Genomic DNA, 17,980 nt, shown 5'->3' on the forward strand with positions numbered 1-17,980 from the left:
AAACCTATCAATAAAAAAATGAAAAAAGAATGACGTTGTAATAATTTATGCCTGTGAACGGTGTGTATCAATGTGTCGCAACAAAAATGAACCTCTTGATCATAAGCTCCTATGTTTGGTTGCCTACAAAAAAATTCCCAAATTTGTAAAGGCCTAGTTATATCTGTCCAATGCGTGTATTTAAAATAGGTTGTGATCTGTTTCGCGCATAGTGACAGTTAGCGTCATTTCATAGCGATTATTGGTAATCGATCCTTAATTTTATCGATAGTGTCACATGTATGCGTAAAATCAGCCACGTCTCTCAAGATCTGTGGCGGTGTTTCCGTAAATGATTTTGTTGCGTGATTGTTGGAAGTGTATTTTTATGTGACAGTTTATTTGAATCTATTTCATAGTTAAATATGGTTAGTAGAAATTGTTGAATACGGAGTTTTAAGTTTTAGTTGGAGAGTACGTATTGTGTCAAGATGTTCATGTAATAGTTATTTACACCCTGTTTCTCTTGTCGCTCTTGACTACAGAAACGTTTACTGCTTAAAATAAGTTTCAGCGATGAAGATAATGTCAGTCATACAGTACTTTTAAGTGTATAGCTTATGTTGAAAGCGGTATGGCAAAATTTAGGTTATGGTCGTAGTAAAGTCTTGAAAGTTATGTAGGAAATCTACAAATTTTGTTGACTTTTATAGTGGGATTCCGAGCACACTGTTCCATTTAGAAATCTTGTAAGACACATCACTCGCTGAAACAGTGTGATGAAAGAGTGGATGGATTTACGAAGCTGTTCCTAGACATTAATTTACGTTTCCATGGAGGAGAGCGTTTCATGCTATTGAAGCGCTGCCTAGATTAGCTAGTTTTACGTTTTAGACATGGTTATTAACAACTGCATAGTTGTCGATGTTTAATTTTAGTATTTTTCGCAGCTGTAGCGGTATTGGTACTGTAGAACGTTTAACTTAAAAATATGTTGTGACAACCAAACCCAACAAACGACAAGTTTTAAATCTTATTTCAAGAGTATATTAGCATGTTTATGCTATGACTAGTGCTGTGGCGCGACAGGGCTCAGAGTTCTGTGGTTGTGAACTTAAATAACCAGCGTTTCTGTGGCAGTAAACATTTTTTATTTATCAAATCATCTTCATTATCCAACTCCACAGCCCAAATAAACTACATGTACAGATCCTGTGAACTTTATATTTCGTAAATGATACACACAAAATCAGAGATTTACTACTTAAGTCAAATACATTTTAAACACCAGTATACGTTTTAGTAGTCTTCGTCATCAATTGGATTAAGAATTTTTTTTAATATTCTGGAATTTACAAATGACATGCACAATTGTTTATTTGGCAGACAGCTCTGTAAAATATATAGCTGTGTCATATTGCACTGTTTAGGAAACATTAGCATTATTTAGAGCACTGAACAGTGTTACCAACAGAAACAGTATGTTTGCTAAGTACATCTTACATATCCATGTAGAAATGAATAAAGTTTCATGCTGTTATGCACTGGATGTACACAATTAACATTCTGACGTGTCAGAATGAATTTTCGCTCTGCAACAGAGGAACTAGTGGAAGTAAAACTGTGAAGACATTTTGTTGGTTGTGCTGGTGTAGCTCACTCGGTGGAGCACTTATCCACAATAGGCAAAAGTATCAGGTTCGAGGCCTAATCTGGCACAGAGTTTTAATCATTCTGATTTGTAATTGAGTTTTATAATGTGGGTCCTATATTTTTTGGAAATACGGAAGCGTCCGATCCCACCCGTCTGCTTTGACCCATGACGTCACAAATATGGCGGAAACAAAAACAAACACACACACTTTCCACAAGAAGCCTAATGACACTAACGGGACAAGCGCAGGAAATGGGGTATTTTGGGTAGGGGCAAACTAAATATAAACAAATTTAGACGCCTTGCGTAGCTACAACGTGTAAGTGAAGACAGCCATGCATGAATACCCACCCACCTCCCCAGGGGTCGTAACCCCTGCAACCCATAGAAGATAAAGATGCTTCAGTAGCTGATTAGTGTTTTTTGTCTTTTTTTTTTAAAAAATCTCACGGGATAGAACGAACAGATCTGAAAGATAAATATAATAAACTAAAACAGAAATTCGAGGAAACAGATAATTAAAATAAGTAATAAGTGTTTTTAAATTAAAAAAAAAAATCTCACGAGATAGAGCGAACAGATCAGAAAAGTAAATAAAATAAGATAAAACAGAACTGGAGACAGCCACACTCAAATTAAACTCCGCGCCGTCATGACGTCACACACGACAACACCCTTACGTCACGGGTCAAAGCCGACGCTTTGGATTGGACGCTTCTGTCGACCCTCTTTTTTTTTATCATTTTGTATGATGTTAAAAATAAAAAAAAGAAAAGATGTGTTTGTTGTTAGGTGTTAACATCTGTTAACAGTTCTTAAATGTTTGTGTTTTCAAGATGTGTGGTCATCCTTTACCAGTTTGCAATGTTTCTCTGTGTCAATAGCCGCTCAGACTCGACATCAAGCGCCGGCTGACGGCACGCTCGGACCGTGTAAAGTGTGTTGACTTGCATCCCACAGAACCATGGATGCTGGCTTCGCTGTACAACGGCAATGTCCACATCTGGAATCACGAGTCGCAGCAACTCGTAAAATCATTTGAGGTTTGTCTAATTGTGAAATTATATTTTTTGCTTTGTAGTGTCCATATCTCTTTAATCACTGTTCTGTGATTTCCTTTCTGTGCAGACTGTCAAACTTATATTTTTGGATGTAAAATGTTCCATCCTGTGACATTGCAGAATTTGGTGCATTCCAAACTTGTGACAGCAGTGAAAGATCTTGTGATTTGCTTTTTGCAGCTTTCCTAGTTGTTAGCCATATGGCTATCTCAGATCTGTGAATGAGAATGGATCTGTCACTCCTCATCGGAGTGTATACTTTTCCAAAACGTCCCAACATGTTTGCGCTGTGTGCCGGGATGGAATTCGAACCCAGACCACCATGTTTCAGGTGCGGTGAGCAATGCTGTCCAGCTAGACTCGTGGTGCCCACTAGTCTCTAGCAGATTTTTCTTATAATGTACTGCTCTCCATTTAAAACAGAGTTTGTTTAGATGTGGAAGACTGGCAGCTCTAGAAAGTATGGCTAAGTGTGTATGTTTCGCCGTTGTAGGGTATTGTTTGTAGCTCCACATGCTCTTCAGAGTGTTCGTTTCATATTTTTTATATTATTCCCATTCTATATCATTTTTTATACTTATCTTTGTCGAAAAAATGTGTTGGTCTGCTGATTGATGATTTCTAAAATTGGGCACTTCTTTTATGGTATCAGTGTGGTTTCTTTAACAAACAGACTGTGAAACTCAGACATACCCAGAACTAACACTCGGAAAATGGCAGACTGTCAGAATAAAAGATCCAGAGGCTGTCGTTGTGTAAGTGTTCATAATCTTTAAACGATTTCTCATAATATTACCGTACATCAATAAAAATCCATTTCAAATAATTGGATTACTTTTTATTGGTTTTATGGACAGGGTGGTTACAATCAAATGCAACTTGAGCCAGTGTAGACAGAAAACTATTTATTGTATGGGTGTCCAACTTTATAGGAATGATTATCAGATTATGTGCTGCAGGATTTGCATTGTTAATGATGTTAGTGTCATGACTTGCTATTAGGTGCTGGTACTAGTACGGTGATGTAGGGTTTAAAACACAAGCGTCGGTGCGCATTGCCGTTGCAGTCAGTCAGCACTAACTGGAAACATTCAAAAACCCTCTGTGTTAAGGAAAAATGCACGAGGTCTAGATATTTCTAGAACTTGGTCTGTAGATGAACCTGTAGTTCCTATTGAGGATCTAAATAAGTATTTCACCATGCCTGCATCTCTACTGGACAGACACGCAATTCTCCTGAAGTATCAGTAGTTTGTACAAACGAAAAAAATATTCTCTGGCCTGTAAATTTTAAGACAGTCAGGAAGTCAACTGCACGAATATGATCAGCAGCTGCAGGACACTACAATATTGTAATACAAATGATCAGTTTCCTCGTCGATCCATTACTGCCCGTAATAATCAGTATTTTTACAATTCCATGACCTCCAGCATCTTCTCAATAGCCTGGGAAAATGTACTCGTAAAACCTCTGCCCAGAAAGGAATCTGTCAAAGAACTTTCTGACTACAAGCTCATTTAGATTCTACAAACATTATCTAAGGCTTTAGAATACATAGTTAACGATCAGCTTACCTATTACTTAACGTCAAATAATGTTCTGGGTGAATACCAATCTGGTTTCTGGAAAAATCGCAGCATGACGACTGCTCTTATAAAAGTGACTGATGAATTGAAACACGCTATGGACAAATGAGAGGCAAATATTGTGTGTTTTTTTGGATCTCAGTGAAGCTTTTGACTTTGATATTCTACTCAAGTCAAAACTTTTCTTCAAGGGCTGTACAATGGTTCCACCTATACCTTACATACTTCCAACACTATGTAACGGTCAGAAGAAAGAGGTTGCAGTGGAAGAATATAGTATCAGGGAACCGACGACAAGGATCAGTATTGGGCCCATTATTTTCCTCATTGTGTATGATGTGTTGACTATTATCTCCCATTGCAAATATCATTTACTCACAGACAGCTATTATTTGTACCCAAGTGTAGGCCCAACAAATCTGCATGGAGCCATATGGGACATAAATGCTAACTTTCTTGTTTTATGGACGCAGGATATATGTTTGAAACTTAACTCACGTAAAACACAGGCAGTCGTAGTTGCTCACAAAAGACATATTAATCCCTATTTCAGAGACTCTCTTCTTCACTTAATCCTAAACAGCACAGAAATATTCTTTTCTTCTTGTGCAGAGAATTTGGTTGTAATTCTGGACCATCACTTAGACTACACTGAACACACACAATCAGTCTATAAGAAGGTATCAGTATGACTTTTTTCACTACGGAAGTGTATGGAAGTGTTTCCTCTCTGACTTAAAAAGGAACTCGTAGAGTCACTAATACTCCCCATTACTGATCACGGTGATCCTACTCTCCAGGGACACTCTTAAGAGAGCTCATGTCCACTGGAACTGAAGACAAATGCACGTGTGCGATATATTTGTCGTGTACACTGTGTTGATCACATCACTCCTGTTTGTGAATAGTTATCATGGCTACATGTCTATAATTGTAGAGATGATCATACCCTGTGTTTGCTGTATCATCTACTCAACCATTGCCCTTCTTCCTGTTTATGACCTGTACACTACTATCTGAACAATGTAGCAGAAATACTATTTCTCACCAAAGTAAAATCCTCTCTGTACCACTGCACAACACTGCCCTGTTCTCTAAATCATCTTCTGTACAAGGAACCTGACTCTTAAATCATCTTCCTCAAAATGTTAGAGAAATTAAAATCCTTTCAAACTTAAAAAGACAGCCAATGCTTCACCTATCGTAATAGCTATCTCCCTTGTCTACAGAGTTCTCTAATGTAAAGAATAACATTTAGTTGTTCAGCAGTAAAGCACACAATTTAAAATTTCGAACCCCTCAAAATACAGGGCACATCAAACAGAATCACCCAATTTAAAAAGATCATAACTATTATATTATTTGAGATGTTGTTGTGGTCTTCAGTCCTGAGACTGATTCGATGCAGCTCTCCATGCTACTCTATCCTGTGCAAGCTTCTTCATCTCCCTGTACCTACTGCAGCCTACATCCTTCTGAATCTGCTTAGTGTATTCATCTCTTGGTCTCCCTCTACGATTTTTACCCTCCACGCTGCCCTCCAATGCTAAATTGGTGATCCCTTGATGCCTCAGAACATGTCCTACCAACTGGCCCCTTCTTCTAGTCAAGTTGTGCCACAAACTTCTCTTCTCCCCAATCCTATTCAATACCTCCTCATTAGTTACGTGATCTACCCACCTTATCTTCAGCATTCTTCTGTAGCACCACATTTCGAAAGCTTCTATTCTCTTCTTGTCCAAACTAGTTATCGTCCATGTTTCACTTCCATACATGGCTACACTCCATACAAATACTTTCAGAAACGACTTCCTGACACATAAATCTATACTCGATGTTAACAAATTTCTCTTCTTCAGAAACGATTTCCTTGCCATTGCCTGTCTACATTTTATATCCTCTCTACTTCAACCATCATCAGTTATTTTACTCCCTAAATAGCAAAACTCCTTTACTACTTTAAGTGTCTCATTTCCTAATCTAATTCCCGCGCCATCACCAGATTTAATTTGACTACATTCCCTTATCCTCGTTTTGCTTTTGTTAATGTACATCTTATATCCTCCTTTCAAGACGCTATCCATTGCGTTCAACTGCCCTTCCAAGTCCTTTGCTGTCTCTGACAGAATTACAATGTCATCAGCGAACCTCAAGGTTTTTATTTCTTCTCCCCGGATTTTAATACCTACTCCAAATTTTTCTTTTGTTTCCTTTACTGCTTGCTCAATATACAGATTGAATAACATCAGGGATAGGCTACAACCCTGTCTCACTCCCTTCCCAACCACTGCTTCCCTTTCATGCCCCTTGATTCTTATAACTGCCATCTGGTTTCTGTACAAATTGTAAATAGCCTTTTGCTCCCTGTATTTTACCCCTGCCACTTTCAGAATCTCAAAGAGAGTATTCCAGTCAATATTGTCAAAAGCTTTCTCTAAGTCTACAAATGCTAGACACGTAGGTTTGCCTTTCCTTAATCTAGTTTCCAGGATAAGTCGTAGGGTCAGTATTGCTTCAGGTGTTCGAATATTTCTACGGAATCAAACTGATCTTCCCCAAGGTCGGCTTCTTCTAGTTTTTCCATTCGTCTGTAAAGAATTCGCGTTAGTATTTTGCAGCCATGACTAATTAAACTTATAGTTCGGTAATTTTCCGATCTGTCAACACCTGCGTTCTTTGGGATTGGAATTATTATATTCTTCTTGAAGTCTGAGGGTATTTCGCCTGTCTCATACATCTTGCTCACCAGATGGTAGAGTTTTGTCAGGAGTGGCTCTCCCAAGGCTGTCAGTAGTTCTAATGGAATGTTGTCTACTCCCGGGGCCTTGTTTCGACTCAGGTCTTTCAATGCTCTATCAAACTCTTCATGCGGTATCATATCTCCCATTTCATCTTTATCTACATCCTCTTCCATTTCTATAATATTGTCCTCAAATACATCGCCCTTGTATAGCCCTTCTATATACTCCTTCCACCTTTTTGCTTTCCCTTCTTTGCTTGGAACTGGGTTTCCATCTGAGCTCTTGATATTCATACGAGTGGTTCTCCTTTCTCCAAAGGTGTCTCTAATTTTCCTGTAGGCAGTATCTATCTTACCCCTAGTGAGAGAAGCCTCTACATCCTTACATTTGTCCTCTTGCCATCCCTGCTTAGCCATTTTGCACTTCCTGTCAATCTCATTTTTGAGACGTTTGTATTCCTTTTTGCCTGCTTTATTTACTGCATTTTTATATTTTCTTCTTTCATCAATTAAATTCAATATTTCTTCTGTTACCCAAGGATTTCTACTAGCCCTCGTCTTTTTACCTACTTGATCCTCTGCTGTCTTCACTACTTCATCCCTCAAAGCTACCCATTCTTCTTCTACTGTATATCTTTCCCCCATTCCAGTCAGTTGTTCCTTTATGCTCTCCCTGAAACTCTGTACAACCTTTGGTTTAGTCAGTTTATCGAGGTCCCATCTCCTTAAATTCCCACCTTTTTGCAGGTTCTTCAGTTTTAATCTACGTGCGTGAAAAATGTACTGTTCGAAAGAGCATACTATTGAGTGTCCGCTAGGTAGCAGCAGGGTGCGCCCATTTCAGTTCTGGTAGAAGTGACATCGGGACAACAGAAAGTGTTTTTGTGTTCTACGTTTTGGGCTGTGCTGGTCAGTAATAACTGTTCTGCGTGTCATTCATACTGGGTATGGTGTGGATCCTCCTACAGCCCAGAGCATTAGACGATGGCATGAACAAGTCCGAGAAACAGGTTGTTTGTGTAAAGGCCGTCCCCGAGTGTCTGACACTGACTTCGAACGCATCCGCCGTAATTTCAGAAATAGTCCACAGAAATCTGTTCGCTGTGGAGCTCGACATGCCCCCGATGTCCGTCTGGCGTGTGTTGCGGGCGTTTACACACGAAACCATACAAAATGCAGCTTCTGCTTGCTCTTTGTGAAGGTGACAGCAAAGTGTGGACTTCTGTAATTTCGTTCTTAGCAAGATGGAGGCTGACAGTTTTCTTCCACACTTAGTGTTTAGTGACAAGGCAACATATCATTTAAATAGAAAGGGTGAACCGTCATAATGTGAGGATATGGGGTATGGAACAATCACATAAAGTTGCACAGGTGGGCACTGTGGCCGAGCGGTTCTAGGTGCTTCAGTCCAGAACTGCGGTGGTGCTACGATCACAGGTTCGAATCCTGCATCGGGCATGGATGTGTGTGATGTCCTTAGGTTAGTTAGGTTTAGGTAGTTCTAAGCCTAGGGGACTGATGACCTCAGATGTTAAGTCCCATAGTGCTTAGACCTCTTTTTTTTTTTTTTTTTTTAAAGTTGTAAAACTTGAGAGGGACTCTCCAAAATTTAATGTGTTTTGTGCATTTTCACAGGAAACAGTGTATGGAACATTTTTCTTTGCCAAGAACACTGTTACAGGAAGCACATTCTCGATATACTTGAGAACTTTCTTTTCCCACAGTTGGATGCTGATTAGAACGACTTCATTTACCGACAGGATGGGGCACCGACACACTGGCATCTGGAAGTGCGGGAATTTTTTAAATCAAAGGATTACTGAACGACGGATCAGTCGCACTGGACTAAATGACTCAGCCTTACATTACTGTCCTCCGAGGGCTCCGGACCTGACTGTACATGGTTATTTCTGGTGGGTGTTTATACAAAACTTTTTATGTGCCCGAGTTACCAGCAACAGTGAATAAATTGAGGCATCGCGTAACAACAGCTGTAGAAACTGTAACTCGAGACATGCTCGCTGCAGTGTAGTAACAATTTGAATACCGCATTGACCTGCGGGCTGCAATGATATATATCGAACGTGCAACTCTAAATCGATCACGCGACTGTGGTGGCGAACATTATGAGCATGTTTATAGTGGTCACCACAGCAACGACAAAAGAAGAACGTTACTAAAATATTTGTAATTACAAAGGAAACAACTTAACTCACTCGTGTTGATGTTGTCGTCATGAGAAAGTCCATTTCGTGTGTATGCCACGGGAAGCATTCCTTTTTCGCCTGTAACCTGGCTAGACTCTGCCAATGTCGTGCAAAAATATGGGTAGAGTATCACATGCGTCAACTTTTCCTTGCAACCGCAAGTTATGGTAATACAGAAACTTAAACAAGTAGAGTTGGTCTCTTTCTTCTGGACACCCTTCTCTTTTAATGGAAGATTTCACTGATTTCCACAACCGCTCAATGTGTAGCGTGTAGGTTCCTAACAGCCATTGTCACTTTCATTTCAGTCGTCTCCTTTTTCACTATACCTTCCAGTTCTTCTAATACGAAACAAGGCTTCAACATTGCTAAATTAATCAGTATAATTCTTAATCTCTCTATTATTATTATTATTATTATTATTGCCAGTTATTACTTTTTATTGATAATGCAAGTTATTGTTACTGAGTTAGTTATGCACTGAGGTAACAAAAGTCATGGGGTACCTCCTAATACAGTGTCGGACCTCATAGTGCAGCAACTCCGCATGATAGGACTCAACAGGTCGTTGCAAATCCTGTGCTGAAATATTGAGCCGTGCTGCCTCTATAACTGCCCGTAACAGTGAAAGTGTTCCCGGACAAGGATTTTGTGTGCAAACTGACCTCTTCATTATGTCCTATAAATGTTATATAAGATTCATGTTGGGAGATCTGGGTCGCCAAATGATTTGCTCAAACTGTCTAAAATCTTCTTTGAAACAAACAGATTAGATTAGATTTACTTTCATTCCAATTGATCCATAATGAGGAGGTCCTCCAGGATGTAGAACATGTCAGAAAAACAACAATTCATGACAAGTATTTACAACTATAACAAATAAGCTAATGTACCATTCCACAGGTCCCAAGTGGAATGATCGCCATTTTTTAATGAACACTACATGAAAGAGTCATTTTACATTTACTAATGCACTGAATTTAAAATAAAGAAGTTTTTTTTATTTATTTATAAGGTAATAAATGTGTGATACAGCTACTATAATACTTATTTACAATGAACACATTATTGCACTGAAATTGTGCACAAATCAGTTGGTTTTACTGAGAAATTCATCAATGGAGTAGAAGGAGTTGGCCACCAATAAATTCTTTAGGCTTTTCTTAAACTGAGTTTCATTGGTTGTTAAGCTTTTTATGGCTGCTGGCAAGTTATTGAAAATTTGTGTTCCTGAATAATGCACATGTTTTTGTACAAGACTAAGTGACTTTAAATCCTTGTGAAGATTATTCTTATTTCTAGTATTGATTCCGTGAATTGAGCTGTTGGTTTGAAAAAGTGATATATTTTTAATGACTAATTTCATTAAGGAATAAATATATTGGGAAGCAGTAGATAGTATCCCTAGTTCCCTAAATAGGCTTCTGCATGATGTTCTTGAGTTCACACCACATATAACTCTTAGTGCACGTTTTTGTGCACAGAAAACTTTAGCTTGGCTTGACGAATTACCCCAAAAAATAATCCCATGTGACATGGAATGAAAGTAAGCATAGTACGCCAGCTTTTTTCATTTTTATATCCCCTATGTCTGACACAATTCGCATTGCAAGTAGAGATTTTTGTTAAGATGCTTCAGCAGTTCCGTGGTGTGCTCCTCCCAGTTGAATTTGTTGTTGTTGTTGTGGTTCTCAGTCCTGAGACTGGTTTGATGCAGCTCTCCATGCTAATCTATCCTGTGCAAGCTTCTTCATCTCCCAGTACCTACTGCAACCTACATCCTTCTGAATCTGCTTAGTGTATTCATCTCTTGGTCTCCCTCTACGATTTTTACCCTCCACGCTGCCCTCCAATGCTAAATTGGTGATCCCTTGATGCCTCACGACATGTCCTACCAACTGACCCCTTCTTCTAGTCAAGCTGTGCCACAAACTTCTCCTCAATCCTATTCAATACCTTCTCATTAGTTATGTGATCTACCCACCTAATCTTCAACATTCTTCTGTAGCACCACATTTCGAAAGCTTCTGTTCTCTTCTTGTCCAAACTATTTATTGTCCATGTTTCACTTCCATACATGGCTTGACTCCATACAAATACTTTCAGAAACAACTTCCTGACACTTAAATCTATACTCGATGTTAACAAATTTCTCTTCTTCAGAAACGCTTTCCTTGCCATTGCCAGTCTACATTTTATATCCTCTCTACTTCGTCCATCATCAGTTATTTTGCTCCCCAAATAGCAAAACTGCTTTACTACTTCAAGAGTCTCATTTCCTAATCTAATTCCTTCAGCATCACCCGACTTAATTCGACTACATTCCATTATCCTCGTTTTGCTTTCGTTGATGTTCATCTTGTATCCTCCTTTCAAGACACTGTCCATTCCGTTCAACTGCTCTTCCAAATCCTTTGCTGTCTCTGACAGAATTACAATGTCATCGGCGAACCTCAAAGTTTTTATTTCTTCTCCGTGGATTTTAATACCTACTCCAAATTTTTCTTTTGTTTCCTTTATTGCTTGCTCAATATACAGATTGAATAGCACCGGGGAGAGGCTACAACCCTGTCTCACTCCCTTCCCAACCACTGCTTTCCTTTCATGTCCCTCGACTCTTATGACTGCCATCTGGTTTCTGTACAAATTGTAAATAGCCTTTCGCTCCCTGTATTTTACCTCTGCCACCTTTAGAATTTGAAAGAGAGTATTCCAGTCAACGTTGTCAAAAGCTTTCTCTAAGTCTACAAATGCTAGAAACATAGGTTTCCCTTTCCTTAATCTTTCTTCTAAGATAAGTCGTAAAGTCAGTATTGCCTCACGTGTTCCAACATTTCTACGGAATCCAAACTGATCTTCCCCGAGGTCGGCTTCTACCAGTTTTTCCATTCATCTGTAAATAACTCGCGTTAGTATTTTGCAGCCGTGACTTATTAAACTGATAGTTCGGTAATTTTCACATCTGTCAACACCTGCTTTCTTTGGGATTGGAATTATTATATTCTTCTTGAAGTCTGAGGGTATTTCGTCTGTGTCATACAACTTGCTCACCAGATGGTAGAGCTTTGTCAGCAGTGGCTCTCCCAAGGCCGTCAGTAGTTCTAATGGAATGTTGTCTACTCCCGGGGCCATGTTTCGACTCAGGTGTTTCAGTGCTCTGTCAATCTCTTCACACAGTATCGTATCTCCCATTTCATCTTGATCTATATCTTCTTCCGTTTTCATAATATTGTCCTCAAGTACATTGCCCTTGTATAGACCCTCTATATACTCCTTCCACCTTTCTGCTTTCCCCTCTTTGAATTTATCATCGTGCTGTAATCCCAAGAATTTAACACTGTCCACTTCTTCCACCTGCTTGTCATCGTATGTTAGGCATATTCTTGTGGGACACCCCTTACAAGTTCTGAACTGCATGTAGTGTGTTTTTTCAAAGTTTAGTGACAAGGAATTGGCTAGGAACCAGTTTTTAAGGTCCACAAATATTTTATTAGCTGACCTTTCTAAGACTACACTTGATTGGCAATGTTTGTATCATCGGCAAACAAAACGAAACTTGGCTTCTGGTAATGTTACTGATGAAAGGTCATTGATATACACAAGAAAAAGTAATGGCCGTAAAATGGAACCTTGTGGGATTCGACTTGTAATTAGTTCCCAGTTGGATGATGCCTGATAGCGTGATACATGTCTTTCCTAATAACACCCTTTGTTTCCTGCCAGAGATATAAGATTTGAACCATTTTGCAGCATTTCCTGTTAAACTATAATATTCTAATTAACTTAAAAGGATATTGTGATTTACACAGTCAAATGCCTTTGACATATCACAAAATATACCAGTTGCCTGCAGTTTTTTACCTAATGAATTAATCACATTTTCACTGTAAGTGTAGATAGCCTTCTCAATATCAGAACCCAGGCACAGTAGTGCATTGTCACCCATAAAAATTTCGTCATTGTTTGGGAATATGAAGTTCACGGACGACTTAGTGATCTCCGAGTAGCTGAATGTAACTATTTCCAATCGGTGGTTAGTTCAGTTGAACCAGAGGTCGCAGTCCATTCTGTGTAAACACAGCCTACACCATTGTGGGGCCACCACCAGTGTGCACAGTGCCTTGTTGACAACTTGGATCCAGGGCTTCATGGGGTCTGCACCAGATTTGAGCTTTACCATCTGCTCTTAACAACTAAAATCAGGACTCAGCTTGTGTCTGTGTATGTGCGGATGGATGTGTGTGTGTGTGTGTGTGTGTGTGTGTGAGCGCGCGCGCGCGCCCGCGCGCGCCAGAGAGCAAACGGAGCAAATGTCAAAGCCGACAGTGGAAACATCCCACATCTCCTCAGAAAAAGAAATCCAGAGGTGTTCACAAAAGTTCTGGTAAGCATTTGTATGTCCATCCTTTTAGCAGGAGGTCTCTGGGATGACGGCCGTTTACTATCGTGACAAAAAATAAAAACACCTACAGCTGTCCATATGATTTTAATTTATTTTGTCGCTACCAGTTTCAACGCTTCATTGCGTCACCTTCAGGCTGTTTTGATGCGGTACACATGGATATGATCCCCATGCATAACCCATCAGTTGCCAGTATTACTAAATATGCAGATAATGTGTCAGCATTCCAATCGTCAACTGCCAAGCCTGAAGGTGATGCAATGAAGCGTTGAAATTGGTAGCGACAAAATAAAATAAAATCATAGGGACAGCTGTAGATGTTTTTATTTTTTGTCGCGATAGTTACGGTAAGGTCTTGCGACCTTCTTCTTTAACTCTGGGAGCCCTTTGCTTCTCGAATTCCTCGAGTACGGAACCACAATTGATGCCCAGTGTTGCAAAGACACCTGTAGAAACTACAGTGCACCATAAAGTGAGAATGCCCAGGAGTGCTGTAGGACAGAACCGTCCTGTTGTGCGATAACACCTGCCCCCACACAGCTGATCGGATGAAGGCTACACTTCACTGATTTGGTTGGCAAACACACACCGTCCTCTATACAGCCTGGATTCTTCACTGTGTGGTTTTCACATCTTTGCTGACCTGAGGAAAGACGGGTGGACGTCAGTTTTTCGGGCAAGGAAATGTGAGAGTGAGTACGGTTGTTCATCTGTCAGTGGCCGACTGCGTTCTACGAAACTGGAATTGACCATCTCATCTCCCAGTGGGGTAAATGTCTTGACATGTGTGGTGGTTACATTTGAATGGAACCAATCTGTGTTCCCTTTGTGACGGGTGTTCAGTTTTCATTTGACTGTCCCTCATCATCTTAGAAGTGTGTTTCACTTGCCCACTAACATTAGACCACTGCTTGGCTCTTGTTTAAATGATCTAGGACTGACGAAGATCTGTATTTACAAATCCCTTGCCATCGTGTGAAAATGTGTATCGGGCATACAGTTCATAACATCACCATACACAGTTACTACAACCTGAGAAATCTGTCCTGGTGGAGCAGTTTAACCAAGAAACACAGAATCACTGTTTAACCAAGGAACACAGAATGGTACACAGTGTGTTCCAGTTCTGTGAGGATTACTCGGGTGAAACTCCAAACCGCAATGCTATCTCGTGGCGAGTTTTGGTGTTAAGATCCTCGGAGTTCCAACAACACCCTTGTGGACTGACAAACTGCTAGCATCCCTGCCATAGGCATGCTGGTCCCAAATGTAACAGTACTCATCTGTAAAACTCAGCGGAAAATGGTGGTGGAGCATCGAGGTGACATTCAAGTTCTATACCTGTAGGCGAGAATTGACCCAAATACTGAGAGGCAGAGACATGGTCACACCTCCACAACCACCACAGTCCGCATAGAGAAGATTGTGCGCAAGTTTTTGGCCAGTAAATGGATCACAGTTCTTGATCGTCTGCCGGATTTTGCGCGAGCTGACTTCTGGTTGTTCCCCAAATTGAAGTTGGCAATGAAAGGACACCATTCCCATGCTATTAAGGATATCCAACGAAATTGTACTGTAAACTATATACAATTACGAGAAAGAACTACGCTGACTCTTTCAAAGGGGGGGACTGTTTTAAATAAATACAGTGATTTTGTGAATATAATCAACGACTTTTAGTTTTTATTAGCCAATGTGCTAACTGAAGTGAGACACACTGTTTATATGATGATACACGGATGGTGTTTCGGGTTGGAGAGCTAAAGTCTGTGAGCACTTTGCATCGTAATTTTCATAGAGTATGGTAAGGAGTCTAGACCCTGCATGTTGCTATTGATACTCTCGGAAGAAAATCAGTCGAAATCAGACTGGCAGATAATATTATTGTGACAGTGGTTATCCTTTAAGTAAAATGTGAAATCCTGGTTTATCTGACATTAATAAAAACAGTTGTCGACTCGGCAGAATATATTGACATCGGTACTCCGTAGTGATTTATCGTTTCTGCCAGCTTTCATTTTTGGGAAGCAGTGCGGTAGGGGGCATCAGCGACAATTTCTGGTGCGCACTCTCCACAATGTAAAAAAGGGACGGCTTTTACGGTAGGAATCAGTACTTCCCCTCAGCGTGGGAAACTGTGAAGATGATCGCCCTCGCGAAACCTAACAAAAACGTGCACCTTCCAGAGAGTTAAAGACTTATTTCCCTACTAACTGCCCACTGTAAAATCCTCGAACTGATCGTCCTAGCACCCCTCTGGCAGTTCCTTGCTGAAAACAACATCCTTATGATTGAGCAGTATGGATTCTGTGCTGAGCAGTCCACTGCCCAACAATCCCTGTACTTGGGAGAACACATCTGTCTGGTTAAAACAAATAGAGAAGAAAGAGGAGCAGTTTTCCTAGTTAAAGAGAAGACATTTGACTGGATCTGGCACGATGGTCTAATACAAAAACTAGATCAAACAGGGTGCTCAGAACACGTAATAAAGATAATTCCTTTCTTGCAGAGAGCCATTTCTTCGTAAGAAACAGAATACGATTCAGCCAGACAGGACTGATTGTGGCCGAAGTCCCACAGGGTTCATTTTTGGATCCTGTTCTATAATCCGTTTACACAGGCGATATACTGAGGCAAGTTGACTGAGCAATCACACCTACACTTACGGTACAGTGACCTACAGGAGCTGCCACAGCCTACTGTTCGTAAGCAGGAAACTACAAGAACTTGTAGATGAAATCACCCAGTCTTGTGATAGCTGGAAGATTGAAATTAATCTTACCAAGCTTCAGGCGATATGCGAGGTGCATTCAAGTTCTGGAAAGAGATAGAAACATGCGCATTGTTTTAAAATGAGGCCGCGTTCATTGTCAATACGTCCCAGAGATGGCAGCACCGTACGGCAGATGGAATTTTACTCCCAGCGGCGAGAATGAGAACTGTTTTAAATACTTAAAATGGCGACGTTTTCCTTACTTGAACAGTGTGCAATCATTCGTTTTATGAATTTGCGTATTATGAAACCAATTGAAATTCATCGACAGTTGAAGGAGACATGTGGTGATGGAGTTATGGATGTGTCGAAAGTGCGTTTGTGGGTGCGACAGTTTAATGAAGGCAGAACGTCGTGTGACAACAAACCGAAACAACATCGGGCTCACACGAGCCGGTCTGATGACACGATCGAGAAAGTGGAGAGAATTGTTTTGGGGGATCGCCGAATGACTGTTCAACAGATCACCTCCAGAGTTGGCATTTCTGTGGGTTCTGTGCACACAATCCTACATGACGACCTGAAAATGCGAAAAGTGTCATCCAGGTGGGTGCCACGAATGCTGACGGACGACCACATGGCTGCCCGTGTGGCATGTTGCCAAGCAATGTTGACGCGCTACGACAGCATGAATGGGACTTTCTTTTCATCGGTTGTGACAATGGATGAGACGTGGATGCCATTTTTCAATCCAGAAACAAAGCGCCAGTCAGCTCAGTGGAAGCACACAGATTCACTGCCACCAAAAAAATTTCGGGTAACAGCCAGTGCTGAAAAAATGATGGTGTCCATGTTCTGGGACAGCGAGGGTGTAATCCTTACCCATTGCGTTCCAAAGGGCACTACGGTAACAGGTACATCCTACGAAAATGTTTTGAAGAACAAATTCCTTCCTGCATTGCAACAAAAACGTCCGGGAAGGGCTGCGCGTGTGCTGTTTCACCAAGACAACGCACCCGCACATCGAGCTAAAGTTACGCAACAGTTTCTTCGTGTTAACAACTTTGAAGTGATTCCTCATTCTTCCTACTCACCTGAACTGGCTCCTAGTGACTTTTGGCTTTTTCCAACAATGAAAGACACTCTCCGTGGCCGCATATTCACCAGCCGTGCTGCTGTTGCCTCAGCGATTTTCCAGTGGTCAAAACAGACTCCTAAAGAAGCCTTCGCCGCTGCCATGGAATCGTGGCGTCGGCGTTGTGAAAAATGTGTACGTCTGCAGGACGATTACGTCGAGAAGTAACGCCAGTTTCATCGATTTCGGGTGAGTAGTTAATTAGAAAAAAAATCGGAGGCCTTAGAACTTGAATGCACCTCGTACTTCGTGAACGGGATAGAGGAACACGTATGGAGATGATCTATATTGATCTCCACACATTGTTCTATATTGTTAAAGGAAAAATGGTGCTTAGCCATCCTGTATGGCAACTTTGCCCACTACGAGTACTGCTCGGTTTTCAGTTTACGGGCTGACTATATCTCCCCAGCATTTTCTGTCCAGTTCTCTTGTATCAGCAGACAATATAACTTCACAGAGTTCATGTTCATATAATGGAGTTATTTTCAGTTCATTATGC

At 40.6% G+C, this 17,980-nt stretch overlaps 1 protein-coding gene across 2 annotated transcripts in view; it reads left to right on the forward strand.

Moving 5' to 3' along the window:
- The first annotated feature begins 272 nt into the window (after positions 1-272).
- Positions 273-17,980, forward strand: part of LOC126427376 (coatomer subunit beta') — a 174,490-nt gene continuing 156,782 nt past the window's right edge. For both annotated transcript variants that reach the window (XM_050089724.1, XM_050089723.1), the window contains exons 1-2: positions 273-407; positions 2,518-2,676. In XM_050089724.1, coding sequence (XP_049945681.1) covers positions 405-407; positions 2,518-2,676 — 162 coding nt within the window. In that variant the 5' untranslated portion in view covers positions 273-404. The remainder of the gene's footprint in view (positions 408-2,517; positions 2,677-17,980) is intronic.

Source organism: Schistocerca serialis, chromosome 11 (genome assembly GCF_023864345.2).
Source record: "Schistocerca serialis cubense isolate TAMUIC-IGC-003099 chromosome 11, iqSchSeri2.2, whole genome shotgun sequence".
In the NCBI taxonomy this organism is placed as follows: domain Eukaryota; kingdom Metazoa; phylum Arthropoda; class Insecta; order Orthoptera; family Acrididae; genus Schistocerca; species Schistocerca serialis.